Below are 13,926 nucleotides of genomic sequence, written 5' to 3' on the forward strand. Positions count from 1 at the left end.
GCTAAATCCTGTTCCTGTCTTGTAATGTTTCGTTACTCTATTGAGTGAGGGATCATTGGTGCACTCGTTATTCTATTGACTCGGAGATGTTATATTTAGGTGGGACTTGTGGTATAATAATAATATTGTCTTAATCTCTCCTGGAAGTTTGCAATTCCAAAGAGCAAACAACCTGTGAACTGCATTGATAATTTGAATAGCTATTGCTAAAGGCATTGTTTGAGAAAGGACCTATTGAATAGAGATCACAAACTGTTGGCTCACTTTCATCAAAGCCCACTGTAGTGGAGTTTCCTGTCAGCACCCACCCTACCTCAACTATAAAAGAAAGCTTCGGGCCTGATCCTTTTATCTCAGGTCTGCTCAAACTTTAACAGGGAAGGTTTAAGCCATAGGATTGAGGCCTCCAGGAGGATACCTGGATTATCCTGGAACTCTGATGGAGAAATTCTAACAGACTGTACACCTGAACTGTCTATTGGACGATAACCCATTGAATTGATTCCAGAGGCCTGGTCTACATTAGGCGTTTATGTCGAAGTTAGCGCCGCTAAATCGAATTAACCCTGCACCCGTCCACACTGCGATGCTATTTAGTTCGACATAGAGGTCTCTTTAATTCGACTTCTGTACTCCTCCCCGACGAGGGGAGTAGCGCTAAATTCGACATGGCCATGTCGAATTAGGCTAAGTGTGGATGGAAATCGACGCTAATAGCTCCGGGAGCTATCCCACAGTGCACCACTCTGTTGACGCTCTGGACAGCAGTGCGAGCTTGGATGCTCTGACCAGCCACACAGGAAAAGCCCCGGGAAAATTTGAATTTGAATTCCTTTTACTGTCTGGCCAGTTTGAATCTCATTTCCTGTCTGGACATCGTGGCGAGCACAGCAGCACTGGCAACGATGCAGAGCTCTCCAGCAGTGATGGCCGTGCAGTCTGGGAATAGAAAGAGAGCCCCAGCATGGACTGATCGTGAAGTCTTGGATCTCATCGCTGTGTGGGGCGATGAGTCCGTGCTTTCCGAGCTGCGATCCAAAAGAAGGAATGCAAAGATCTACGAGAAGATCTCTAAAGACATGGCAGAGAGAGGATACAGCCGGGATGCAACGCAGTGCCGCGTGAAAATCAAGGAGCTGAGACAAGGCTACCAGAAGACCAAAGAGGCAAACGGACGCTCCGGATCCCATCCCCAGACATCCCGTTTCTACGAGGCACTGCATTCCATCCTCGGTGCTGCCGCCACCACTACCCCACCAGTGACCGTGGACTCTGAGGATGGGATACTGTCCACGGCCGGTTCCTCGGACATGTTAGGGGACGGGGAAGATGAGGAAGGAGATGAGGAGGGCGAGGCAGTCGGCAGCTCTCACAACGCTGATTTCCCCGACAGCCAGGATCTCTTCATCACCCTTACAGAGATCCCCTACGAAGCGTCCCCAGCCGTTACCCCGGACACAGAATCTGGTGAAGGATCAGCCAGTAAGTGTTGTAAACATCTAAACATTTATTTTTAACAAAACAGGAATATTAACAATTAAAAGAATGGGTTGTTCATGATTAGTGTGCCCTATGCGCTTAACGGTTTAGTCATGGGCAGTGCAAGTTTTGAAAAGAAATCTAGCAATGTCCGGTTTTTAGTGATTGTCCTGCACAAGCCGCTCTACTGTTTATTCCCTGCTACTGCAGCTACAGTAAAATGCGGTCTATGTGTCCGGGGATAGAGCAGTAATCCTCCTGGGACATCTCGATGAAGCTCTCCTGGAGGTAACTTGAAAGCCGTTGCATGAGGTTCTTGGGGAGAGCGGCCTTATTGGGTCCTCCGAAGTACGACACGTTGCCGCGCCAAGAGATTATCAAGTACTCGGGGATCATTGCTCTGCACAGCAGGGCGGCATACGGCCCTGGTCTTTGGAGGCTTTCCCGGAGCATTCTCTCTTTGTCGCTCTCGGAGATCCTCATCAGGGTGATGTCGGCCATGGTGACCTGCTTTTAATTAGGTAGGGGAATGTTAGTGTTGGGACTGCTTTCCCGTTCCTTTACAGAACTGTAACCGCTGGTTTGCAGCCACGCGGTGGAGGCGGGAGAGGGGCAGCCGAAAGGGATCGTTCCCGGGGACAGCCGCGAGGGGGTGGGACAGGGGCAGAGTTCCCGCTTGCCGGATTGCTGGCAGCAGGGACTGACATTGATTTAAATGTGAAATGAGGCCAGTGGTAATATAAAAGTTTTAAACTGCCACAAGTGTACGGCTTACCATGTCTGCCTGCAACAGAAATTCCGTTGTGCTGCCTCGCTTCTCAAATGTGCTGTTCAAGACCCCAGGCACTGAATGCGAAGGCCGAGAATTCGACCTTGTGCTGAGTGCGCATGTGAAAGGTGCTGTGCATGGTCTTGTTCACAGAGAAAGACTATGTTCTTTGTTCACAACTACATTTATCTTTCTGAGGAATTCACTCCCTTTTTCCCATTTCCACAGCCCCGTCTGCGACTGTCTCACAACCTAGCCTGGAATCACACTCCCAGAGGCTAGCGCGGATTAGGCGTAGGAAGAAGAGGACACGGGAGGACATGTTCTCTGAGCTTATGGCCTCTTCCCAAGCCCAGGCAGCACAGCAGACCCAGTGGCGGGAGAACTTGACCCGAATGCACCAAGCCAACATGGATCGGGAGGAGAGGTGGCGGCAGGAAGACCAGCAGGCGACTCAAACGCTGCTTGGACTACTGAGGGAGCAAACGGACACGCTCCGGCGCCTTGTGGATGTTCTGCAGGAACGGAGGCAGGAGGACAGAGCCCCGCTGCAGTCCATCTCTAACCGCCCTCCCCCGCCACCAAGTCCCATACCCACCTCACCCAAAGTGCAAAGAAGGAGAGGCGGCAGAGTCCCTGCTAAGTCTCTCTCCACCCCTGCAGAGAGCTCTAGTAGCAGAAGGCTCTCATTTCCCAAAATTTGAAAAGTTCTTTCCTTCCCGCCTGACACAAGCCCCCGTCCAAGTTTCACCTCCCAATGCCATGTGTAGTTGATAATAAAAAATTCGTTTCTGTTAACTACTGTTTCAATCATGTTCTTTTGGAGGAGGAGGGGAAAGGGGGTTGGTAATTGGACAGGACAGTCTCCTTTGGCAGGGTACATAGTCGGGGGCAGGCACAGCAGCAGGGCACATACACAGTGCAGTGATGCAGTGACTAGTTGCCCCGGTTAGTCTAGGAGGTTGTTTTGATGTAATGTTGGGGGGGGGGGTGGGTTGCTCTGTGACTTTGTGGCGGGGGAGGGCAGTTACAGATCTTAAGCGCCGGTCCTTAGGCAGGATGACAGAGCCACACAGCATGGGATCTGTAACCGTCCTCCCCCTGCCACAAAGTCAAATAGACCCCCCATACACACAGTCCCGATCAGGAGGGTTGACAGGCTCCGTTGAAACAAGCATCCCACCGCAGCGGAGCCTGTCAATCCTTGAGTTTAGAAGCTGCATTCGCGTCACAACACTACACCCGCCCCGCACCACAGTCTGCGTCCCAGTTTTAAAAAATTCCCGCGAAAACAGTATTAAAGAAAACGGTGTGCTTTAACAAAGTAGAACTATTTTTATTTCAACACGTGTGTTGGAGGGGGGGTGAAGGGGGTATGTAACTGGATAGGATAGTCAACATTACCTGGGTAAAGAAACGGGGGCAGGTTTAGCTTCTCAGTACACAAACTATAAAGTCACAGGTTACCCTGCTCACTCAGGAACTTTGCTTTCAAAGCCTCCCGGATGCACAGTGCGTCCCGCTGGTCTCTTCTAATCGCCCGGCTGTCTGGCTGTGCGTAATCAGCAGCCAGGCTATTTTCCTCAACCTCCCACCCCGCCATAAAGGTCTCCCCCTTGCTCTCACAGAGATTGTGGAGCACACAGCAAGCTGCTATAACAATGGGGATATTGGTTTCGCTGAGATCACAGCGAGTCAGTAAGCTTCTCCATCTCCCCTTGAGACGGCCAAAAGCACACTCCACCACCATTCTGCACTTGCTCAGCCGGTAGTTGAAGAGTTCTTTTTCAGTGTCCAGGGCGCCAGTATAGGGCTTCATGAGCCAGGGCATTAGCGGGTAGGCTGGGTCCCCGAGGATGACTATAGGCATCTCCACATCCCCAACAGTTATTTTGTGGTCCGGGAAGTAAATACCTTGTTGCAGCCGTCTAAACAGACCAGAGTTCCTGAAAACACGAGCGTCATGAACCTTGCCCGGCCATCCCACGTAGATGTTGGTAAAACGTCCCCTGTGGTCCACCAGTGCTTGCAGCACCATGGAAAAGTAGCCCTTTCGGTTAATGTACTGGGTGGCCTGGTGGTCCGGTGCCAGGATAGGGATGTGAGTTCCATCTATGGCCCCACCGCAGTTTGGGAATCCCATCGCTGCGAAGCCATCTATGATCGCCTCCACGTTTCCCAGGGTCACTACCTTTGGCAGCAGTACATCAACGATTGCCTTGGCTACTTGCATCACAACAACCCCCACGGTAGATTTGCCCACCCCAAACTGGTTCGCGACTGACCGGTAGCTGTCTGGCGTTGCAAGCTTCCAGAGGGCTATGGCCACTCGCTTCTGTACACTCAGTGCAGCTCGCAACCGGGTGTCACTGCGCTTCAGGGCAGGGGACAGCAACTCACAAAGTTCCAGGAAAGTTCCCTTCCGCATGCGAAAGTTTCGCAGCCACTGGGATTCATCCCAGACCTGCAGCACTATGCGGTCCCACCACTCAGTGCTTGTTTCCCGTGCCCAGAATCGCCGTTCCACGGCATCAACATGACCCATTGCCACTGTGATGTCCTCGGCGCTGGGTCGCCTGCTTTCTGACAGGTCTGTGCTACTCTCAGACTTCAGGACATCACCGCGGTGCCGTAGCCTCCTCGCCTGACTTTTCTGCATCTGCCTCAGGGAAACCTTTATGATAAGCTGCGAGACGTTGAGAGCGGCCACAACTGCAGCGATGGTCGCAGCGGGCTCCATGCTCGGAGTACAGTGGCGTCCGCGCTGTCAATGACTGGAAAAGCGCGCGAACTGTTTTCCCGCCGGCGCTTTCAGGGAGGGAGGGCGGGAGTGATGGACGGATGACGACAGTTTCCCAAAAGCACCCTCGACTCATTTTGTTACCCAGAAGGCATTGCCGGCTACACCCAGAATTCCAATGGGCAGAGGGGACTGCGGGAACTGTGGGATAGCTGACCACAGTGCACCGCTTCGAATGTCGACGCTATCACCGTTAGTGTGGACGCACAAAGTCGAATTACTGTCCTTAGTGTGGACACACACGTTCGACTTTGCAATATCGATTACAAAAATTCGATGCAAGTAAAATCGAACTACTCTCGTAGTGTAGACAAGGCCAGAGAGACTTTTACATGCCAGCAGCTACAACATCACTGCTGTGATCCTGATCTATGAACATTGAAAGTCATTTGTATATATATTGATCTTTTAACCATTTTAACTCTCTTCTTTCTTTTTCCTTTTCTTAATAAATCTTAGATTTAGTTATTAAGGACTGGCTGTAAGCATATATTTGGGTATGATCTGAAATATTCATTGGCCTGGGGAGTAATGTGTTTGATATTTTGGGATTGGTGATTTATGGTGAATAGGATTTTAATAACCTTTCACTATATTAGAGTTGATGGTCTAGACGGGAGCCAAGGCTGAAATGCATAAAGGGAACTGTTTAGCTTCTTGTAAAGCAGTGTGGCAACATAGGAGCACAGTTTTGATATTGGTTGGTGGATCTAATTCTAGTATAATCTGCCAGTTTTGGGGAGCATCTGCCCTGATTGTGACATTCTCAGTGTGTCCCATCCAGGCACTGGGATCACCTCTGCTCTTAATAAGTTGTGGCAAATTCATTGCCTTCGGGTGATCAGAACATCTGAAATATAATAAGTTAATATTGCTCTCAAATGAAGGGATAAAAAGGAAGTTTCTTCGGCAGGACTAATTGAGTTACTGTAGCCTGGAAAATCTGGTTCCACAAGTTTATTTGTAAATCCGGTTATGAATATATGAAATATATAGTAAAGCAGCCATTCTTTTAAATACTGCAGGCTAGGTCCTCAGCTGGTGCAAACTGGCATTGCTCCACTGAATGTAATATAACTTACAAAAGTTTTTGTAATATAACTTACAAAAACTTGAGACTTTCGAAGAGATATGTAGCATTTTCAATATAGGTTCATAGATTCCAGGGACAGAAAGACCATTTTGATCATCTAATCTGACCTCCTGTATAACACAGGCCAGAGAACTCCCCCAAAACAATTCTTAGAGCAGATCTTTTAGAAAAATATCCAATTGTGATTTAAAAATTGTCAGTGATAGAGAATCCACTACAACTCTTGGTAAATAGTTCTAATGGTTAATTACTCTCACCATTGAAAATTATGCCTTATCCCAGTTTGAAATTGTCTAGCTTTATCTTCTAGCCATTGGGTCATATTATACCTTTTTCAGAGTCACTGCTTCCCATGATAGAGTCCCCCATCCTTTAAGTATGGCCTACACTCTTTGTTCCTAGATGTATACATTTCTATTTAACTATATTGAAATGCATAATGTTTCTTGTGCCCAATTTACCAGTTGATCCAAATTGCTCTATATCAGTGACCTGTCCTCTTCATTATGTACCACTCCCCCAATTTTTGTGTCATCTGCAAACTTTTTTAGTGCTATTTCTTCCTGGGCATTGATAAAAATGTTAACTATGATACAGCCAAGAACTGATTCCTGCGGAACCCCACTGGATACACACACTCACTTGATGATGGTACCCTGTTTACAGTTACATTTTGAGACCTATCAATTAGCTAGTTTTTAATCTATTTAATGTATACTAGGTTAATTTTATATTGTTCTTGTTTTTTAATCAAAATGTCATCCAGTACCAAGTCAAACGCCTTACAAAAATCTAAGTATATTACATTAACACTATTATCTTTATCAACCTGTAATCTCATAAAAAAAAATCAAGTTAGTTTGACAAGATCTCTTTTCCATGAACCCATGTTGATTTGCATTAATTACATTATCCTCCTTTCATTCTTTATTGAGTCCCATAATAGCTGCTCCATTATCTTGCTCAGAATTGATGTCAGGCTGACAGGCCTATAATTACCCAGGTCATCCCATTTATTCCATTTACCCTTTTAAAAATTGGCCCAACAGTAGTTTTATTCCAGTCTTCTGGAACTTCGTCACTGCTCAAAGATGTATTGTAAAGCAACATTGATGCTCCCTCCAGTGATCTGCTAAGCCAGCCCTTATAAAACTCTTGGATACAAGTTATCTAGAACTTCTGATTGAAAAATGTCTAACTTTAGTAGCTTTTGTTTAACATCCTCCAGAGAAATGGAAAGAGTTTGATCATCACTATATGATGAGATTACATAATCTTTTCCCCCCAAATACAGAATGGAAACATTTATTTAACATGTCTGTCTTTTCTGCATTATTATTGATAATTCTATCATTTCCATCTAGTAATGGGCCAATACCATTGTCAGGATTATTTTGGTTCCTAATACTTTTAAAAAACTCCTTATTGTCTTTAACGCTGTTGATCATAGATTGCTCTTTGTGTCCTTGTGCTTCCCTTATCAATTTTCTACAATTCCTAATTTCTGATTTATATTCATTACTGTCATCTTCCCCTTTCTTCCATTTGTTTTTTTTTTTTTAATTATTTGTATAGCTTCCTTCACTTCTCCTCTAAACCGGGTGTTCTTTTAACCAGTACAATCTTCTTCCTTAATTGTGGGATTGTGGCTTTTGGGGCATCTAGTGAGGTGTTTTTTAAATGATTTCCAATTATCATTCCCATTTTTTCTTAATAAATTGTTTATCCTTGTCCCTGAGTTGCAAAAACAAACAAAAAGTCAACAAACAAATAAAAACAACCAAATGACATTTAGGAATAGATTTTTCAATATTAATATTTCAGATTATTATGTGCAGATTATTATCTATAGTTAATTTAAACTGACTGAATATGATACATGTTTTGCTGAAAATCCAATTGACAAAGCTAGTTACAGAAATATTTGTAATATATATTTTGAATATTTTTCTGTTATATGAAATTTAACAAGCTAAAATAAAACCAAATAGAAAGGACAGAAACATACAACCAAAGGGTTAAATCATCATGAGAGATCCTCACTGGGAGCTGATTTTATTGAGAGTTGTAGACATTCAGTGGTTGCATAGATAGAAACCCAGTCATCTGTGGGGTCTGAATCCTGGACCTTCACTGCAAAAGACTGGCATCTGCAATTTGAGATAAATGAGAACACCACTAATTATAAGTAGTACATTGCTATTGTCACTGAGGCCAGTCACTAATAGGAAATACAATCAATACCCCACACATCAATACAGTGTACATCAGCTCACTGTATATCAGCACTTGTCAGGATTTGGTCCAAGTGTTTGGTACATTTTCTGCTTAAAATACCCATTAGCTCTTATGATGATTGTGTAATACAGAGTATTTCTCTCTTTATGTCTTAGAATATTAAAAGAGCAGATGTCAAGTACACTTTTATAGGTTTTTTTCCTGAACATTTAATAATGTTAGCACTCATGAAAATGAAGAATAGCACTGATTTGGGCTAGACATAATATAGGCAGATGATGTGCAAACATCCCCAGAGATCCTTTGCCAATGCATCTCTGTCTTAGCCTGTGACAGACCTACTAATATTCCAGTCCACGCTCTCTTGAATAGACTGCAGACATTGAAAAAGGGAAGAAATACCTATCTGCATAGGGTATCCACATTTCAGCCAGCAAATAGCAATCTAGATAAAGATACTGCAGATCTTGGGTAAGTGACTACTTTCTACCATGAAGGTGAAATATTAATTTTCCTCTGCAACTAAGCCCATAGAGTGCTATATGGTTCAGAAATTACCTGTCAAGCTGCCTATCCTAGATGCACATACAGTGCTAGCAGATGGGTGCTAGGAGACCGGACAGGTCTGAATGCACTCTGCACAAATATATGCAGAATTCAAAAATGGCTCGAAGTCACCCACTGTGTCTGTTTAGATAGGGTGCAAATTCACTGCAAACCTGTCTTTGCACCAGGCGACTTGATAGAGAATCTAGTCCTATGTGGTTCTTTTGTATTATATAGAAATGGGAACTACAATGAGGCCACCATTCTCCTTATACTGGAACATTACCATAGTGCCTGAGCACTTGTGACCCAAGATGTTATTTGAACCTAAAGCAGATGTCCAGAGTTGCAAGAGCAATGTATAAAGACTCTGTGACATTTAACTCCCCAGGACAGACACATTTTTATAAAGTGTTTAATTAAAGCTGACAGAGGGTTTTAGTGACTTTCTGATGCCTTCTCAAGGTTTCTCAAATATTTCCCCCAAATTTTTCCTGAACTATTCATGCTTCTATTTCCATATCACACATTCAAATCTAATGATAGGATTCTCCTTTTCAACAATATCACAGTTTGTCATCACTCTTGTAGAAATCTTTTGGCAATCCAAAATTAGAGAACAGAAAGCAGTTTTTGTAGACAGAAATGAAGTATATAAAATAGCTCTACATATCTTTGCCAATAGTTATATGAATTCATTTGAATGTTATAGTGCAATGTAACTGTTAAAAGTCAGGCTTGCACAACACTGGAATTCTTGCAATGCAGTGTATGCTACAATATTTAAGAAAAATATATTTATACAGTGAAGGACAATTTTTCAACTCACTCCATTCCTCAGTTAACAAAAGATAGAGATAAAATATTCACATAGAAGTTGAATGCAATTAATGTATCAAAGCAACAAAAATAAGTTTATATTTATACACAAGTTAGGTTTTCTTCTGGTTCCCTGTCTACCAAATTAATGCTTCCTGTGATCACAGATTCTTCCTGAGCTGAGATGTTTTTTGACTGCTTTTTGGCACAATATGGAATGTGGCCACAAAAATACATGTAAATCCACGGATTGGCACAACTATTCAAATTCCCCAGGAGCATGATGATGGTAAATGCTGCACCTGGAATGAAAGAATTGGAGAAATACCATGTAAATAAGACACGCCAGAAAGTGGTAATGTTCTTATGAATTGATGCTCTTTGATGTACATGTTCTTAAATTAATTAACTTAACTATTGTAGGATCAGTTTAGCATTTTGCAATAGAGAAAAAGTTAAAATAACATTAGGAGATTTCAGTTTATTCAATGGTTATAAAAAATTGTAATTCTGTAGCTATCTACAGTATATAATACATTGTAGCTGCATATGCATAAGATGTATTTCAGAAATAGATATTTTTGCATAACTCTTCTTACCCCATATAAATCTAAATGTTAATGTGGTTGCTTGTTACCTTAATCTATGTAAATACTGTACCATCTCAGAAATGCATACCTCTAGAAAGAATTTTTAAAACAAAGATCATAATGTGAGATCTTTTCAGAAGACAAGATTATAGTCTAATTTTAAAAATTTATAGTATAATTTTGTCTTATTTATATCCGTATTTTATCTTTCAACAGCTAAACTTTAGAAATGAAGTTGATAGGGAGTCTGTTTTTAACAAAAGAGTAGCAATATAATTTTGAAAATATTAATATTGTGTACAGCATTTTATTCTTTTATATTTTAGCTTTGTTTTCATTACAAATATCAACCCTTACACAATTTGTAATTGTTCCATAGTTCACTGAAGATATTTCACAGCTAAGAACACTTCAATATTCAAAAACATTTCAGAGGTTTTATAGTGTTGCTGTTATAAATAGTAAACCAGAAATATTTATTTTATTAATTTGAATAATTATTTTATTAATTAGTTAAAGCTAAAATGCTATATTGCCTTTAATTTCCCTAATATACAAAAAAAGTAATTCCATAATCTCTAAAATCTCTAAATGTATATATTGATCTCTTGCTAGTACAAATAAAACTTATAACATTTTCACTGTGTTGTTGACTAATAATTAAATGCTAATTAATCTTGGTTAGCCTTCCCAGCAGAAAAAAAGCCTTATTGAAAGCATATGTTTGTACATGTGTACACACACATTAAGTAACCCCCAAGATGATTTTTGATTATGCAGTGTAATATGTTACCAGCTATTGTACATCATTATTCATGGCCATGAAAAACGTCTCACGGACTGTGAAATTTGGTCTACCCCATGAAATCTGGTCTTCTGTGTGCTTTTACCCTATACTATACAGCTTTCATGAGGAGAGACCAGCGTTCTCAAACTGGGTGTCCTGACCCAAAAAGTGGTTGCGGGGGACAGGTTGCAAGCTTATTTTAGGGGGGCTGCGGTATTGCCACCCTTACTTCTGCACTGCCTTCAGAGCTGGGCGGCAGGAGAGCGGCAGCTGCTGTGAAGGCAGCAGCACAGAAATAAGGGTGGCAATACCATGCCGTCCTTACTTCTGTGCTGCTGCTGGCAGTGGTGCTACCTTCAGAGCTGGGCTCACGGCCAGCAGCCGCCGCTCTCCAGCCACCAAGCTCTGAAGGAAGCACTGCCACCAGCAGCAGCGCAGATGTAAGGGTAGCAGTACTGCAACCCCCCTTCAATAACCTTGTGACCCCCCCCCCACACACACACACACACACACACAACTCCTTTTTCGGTCAGGACCTAAGTTCCCTGTAAGCTGCGTGGCTGTGCAGCAGCTTATTTAGTGCTGCACAGGCGCTCAGGGAACCCATGCAGCCGACCTGCCACAGCCGGGGGAGGGGTGTGCCATAGGTGCCGACTTCCCCTCTAGCATGGGGCGGTGCTCGATCCTGCCCAGGCCCCGCCCCCACTCCACCCCTACCCCCAATCCCCGCCCCTTCCTCCAGCCCAAATATTGCTACAAGGAGAGAGCTGGGGGGAGTCCTCTCTCTCCCCGTCATAGCCTCCTGCACCCCAAACCCCTCATCCCCAGCCCCACCCCAGAGCCCACACCCCCAGATGGAGCTCTCACACCTCTGCACCACAACCCTCTGCCCCAGCCCTGATCCCTCTCCCACACTCCGAACCCCTCCACCCCACCCACACCACATGAATTTTGTTATGTGCACCAATATGGAGGTGATGTGTGACGCATCACCTCTATATTGGTGCACATAACAAAATTCATTCCGCACATCTGTGGAAAAAATTAGAGGGAACACTGGTCAGGACCCCTAAAATTACAAAACCATGAAATTTCAAATTTAAATATCTGAAACCATGAAATTTATTATTTTTAAAATCCTATGGCTGTGAAATTGACCAAAATGGACCCTGAATTTGGTAGAGCCCTATACATCATTAATACAGTATGCAAACAAACTAGTCCTTCAAATTTAATCATACATAAAATGATTACACATCGTTGAACCTAAATAATATGGATATATAAAGAGGAAATGTAGCAATGTGGTAGTCTACTATAGTTATTGATAAGAAAAAGGAGTATCTTACCTTCAGTAATGCCACTGGGGTACCATACAGACCACAACTGTACAATGAAGAAAGGTGCCCAACAAAGGACATATGCAATAACTGTCACCACTGTCATTTTTACAGTCTTGATCATAGCCTTTGAAATACAGTTAATACTGCTTGCTTGGAATGGCAGGACTTGCTTCTGATTTATTGCTTCAAATTCATTCCTTTTTTTCACATGTATGTTCATTAGTATTATTTTGCAGATCTTAACCTGGCATATGGTAAGGATAGCTGTGGGAATGAAGAAAATAGCTACAAAAATCCAAGTCACATATGCCTTTAAGCCCCAAGGTTGGATGAACTCACCCCAGCATTCAAAAATATCTGGAGATATTTCAGTCTTGGAAAAGATAAATACTTGTGGAAGACTAAAAAGCAGTGATATAGACCAGCTGGTGCAAATGGCAGCATTCCAAAGAGCCCTTTTCTTTTGGAAAGTGACCATGGGATAGCATACTGCTTGATATCTGTCCACTGTCATGACCACTATCATATAAGTAGAGGCAAACATGCCCAACAACTGCAAATATTTGATAGTTCTGCACAATGCATCTGGCCCTATGAAAATGTCTGTAATATCCCATATTAGTTGGGGAAGTACTTGAAAAAATGCTACCACTAAGTCCGCTATGCTCAGGTGAAGCATGAATACATACATCCTAGATAACTTCTTTCTTCTCCTCCACAGTACCAGTATGAGAATAAAATTGCCCACAGATGCTGTCATAAATATTACTCCCAACACAGCAATCTCTAACTGAGCTAATTGCTCATCTCTTTCTTGTCTTCCAACTGGATCTGACTTATTTGTCAGATTCAGGATAAGCTGAGGAAAAAGACTTTCAGACTGATATTCATTAGCTTGCACAGGAACTGAAAAATTCTTCATAGCGCACAGAAGCTACTTACAGTAGCTGTTACTCACGACTCAGGTTGATAGCTCTGAAGTACGGGCTAGTAAATATATCAGCACTGGTTCAGGTTTCAGTGTGTCTTGAAACAAATCTCCATGCATGAATGAACCTGAAACAGCAAACCTGCATCTTGATAGACTTCTCTCTCTTGCTAGAGTGAAAAAAAGGCTTTATATAGTCTTCAAATAGAGTCTTATGTAACTTCATAATCATTTGGTAGGCTGTAGTTGTCTTAGCCAATAGGAAAACAACTAATATAATTGGGATATATATATAAATAAAATGAGAACCACAGAGGCTTGAAATAATCAAATCACTTATTTCAGTGCGGCCAAAATCATACTTACATATTTTTACCCATGAGAGCTTTTCCAAATATAAATGTTATGTAAACCAAAACTGTATTCCTCAGTATAATAACTAGGACTTCAGTCATAAATATTTACGTGTGGATGGAAAACTTAGGTCCCTGAGTCTGGCTGCATGGGCACTCTAACTCTCTTAGATCCCTGAGA

The 13,926-nt window shown here is 42.7% G+C and overlaps 2 protein-coding genes across 2 annotated transcripts; one reads left to right on the top strand and one right to left on the bottom strand.

Annotated features, from left to right (window-relative positions):
* Positions 1-552: 552 nt before the first annotated feature.
* LOC135973477 (uncharacterized) lies at positions 553-3,195 on the top strand. The gene is made up of 2 exons (XM_065556817.1): positions 553-1,482; positions 2,477-3,195. Exons 1-2 carry the CDS (start codon positions 906-908, stop codon positions 2,950-2,952), a joined length of 1,053 nt encoding a protein of 350 aa, XP_065412889.1. The 5' UTR covers positions 553-905; the 3' UTR covers positions 2,953-3,195.
* Positions 3,196-7,926: 4,731 nt separating this feature from the next.
* On the bottom strand, positions 7,927-13,569 carry LOC101945660 (arg8-vasotocin receptor-like). The gene is made up of 2 exons (XM_042861234.2): positions 12,471-13,569; positions 7,927-10,046 (listed from the first exon to the last, which is right to left on the bottom strand). Exons 1-2 carry the CDS (start codon positions 13,384-13,386, stop codon positions 9,847-9,849), a joined length of 1,116 nt encoding a protein of 371 aa, XP_042717168.1. The 5' UTR covers positions 13,387-13,569; the 3' UTR covers positions 7,927-9,846.
* Between the last annotated feature and the right edge of the window lie 357 nt (positions 13,570-13,926).

The sequence above is a fragment of the Chrysemys picta genome, chromosome 1 (genome assembly GCF_011386835.1).
Source record: "Chrysemys picta bellii isolate R12L10 chromosome 1, ASM1138683v2, whole genome shotgun sequence".
In the NCBI taxonomy this organism is placed as follows: domain Eukaryota; kingdom Metazoa; phylum Chordata; order Testudines; family Emydidae; genus Chrysemys; species Chrysemys picta.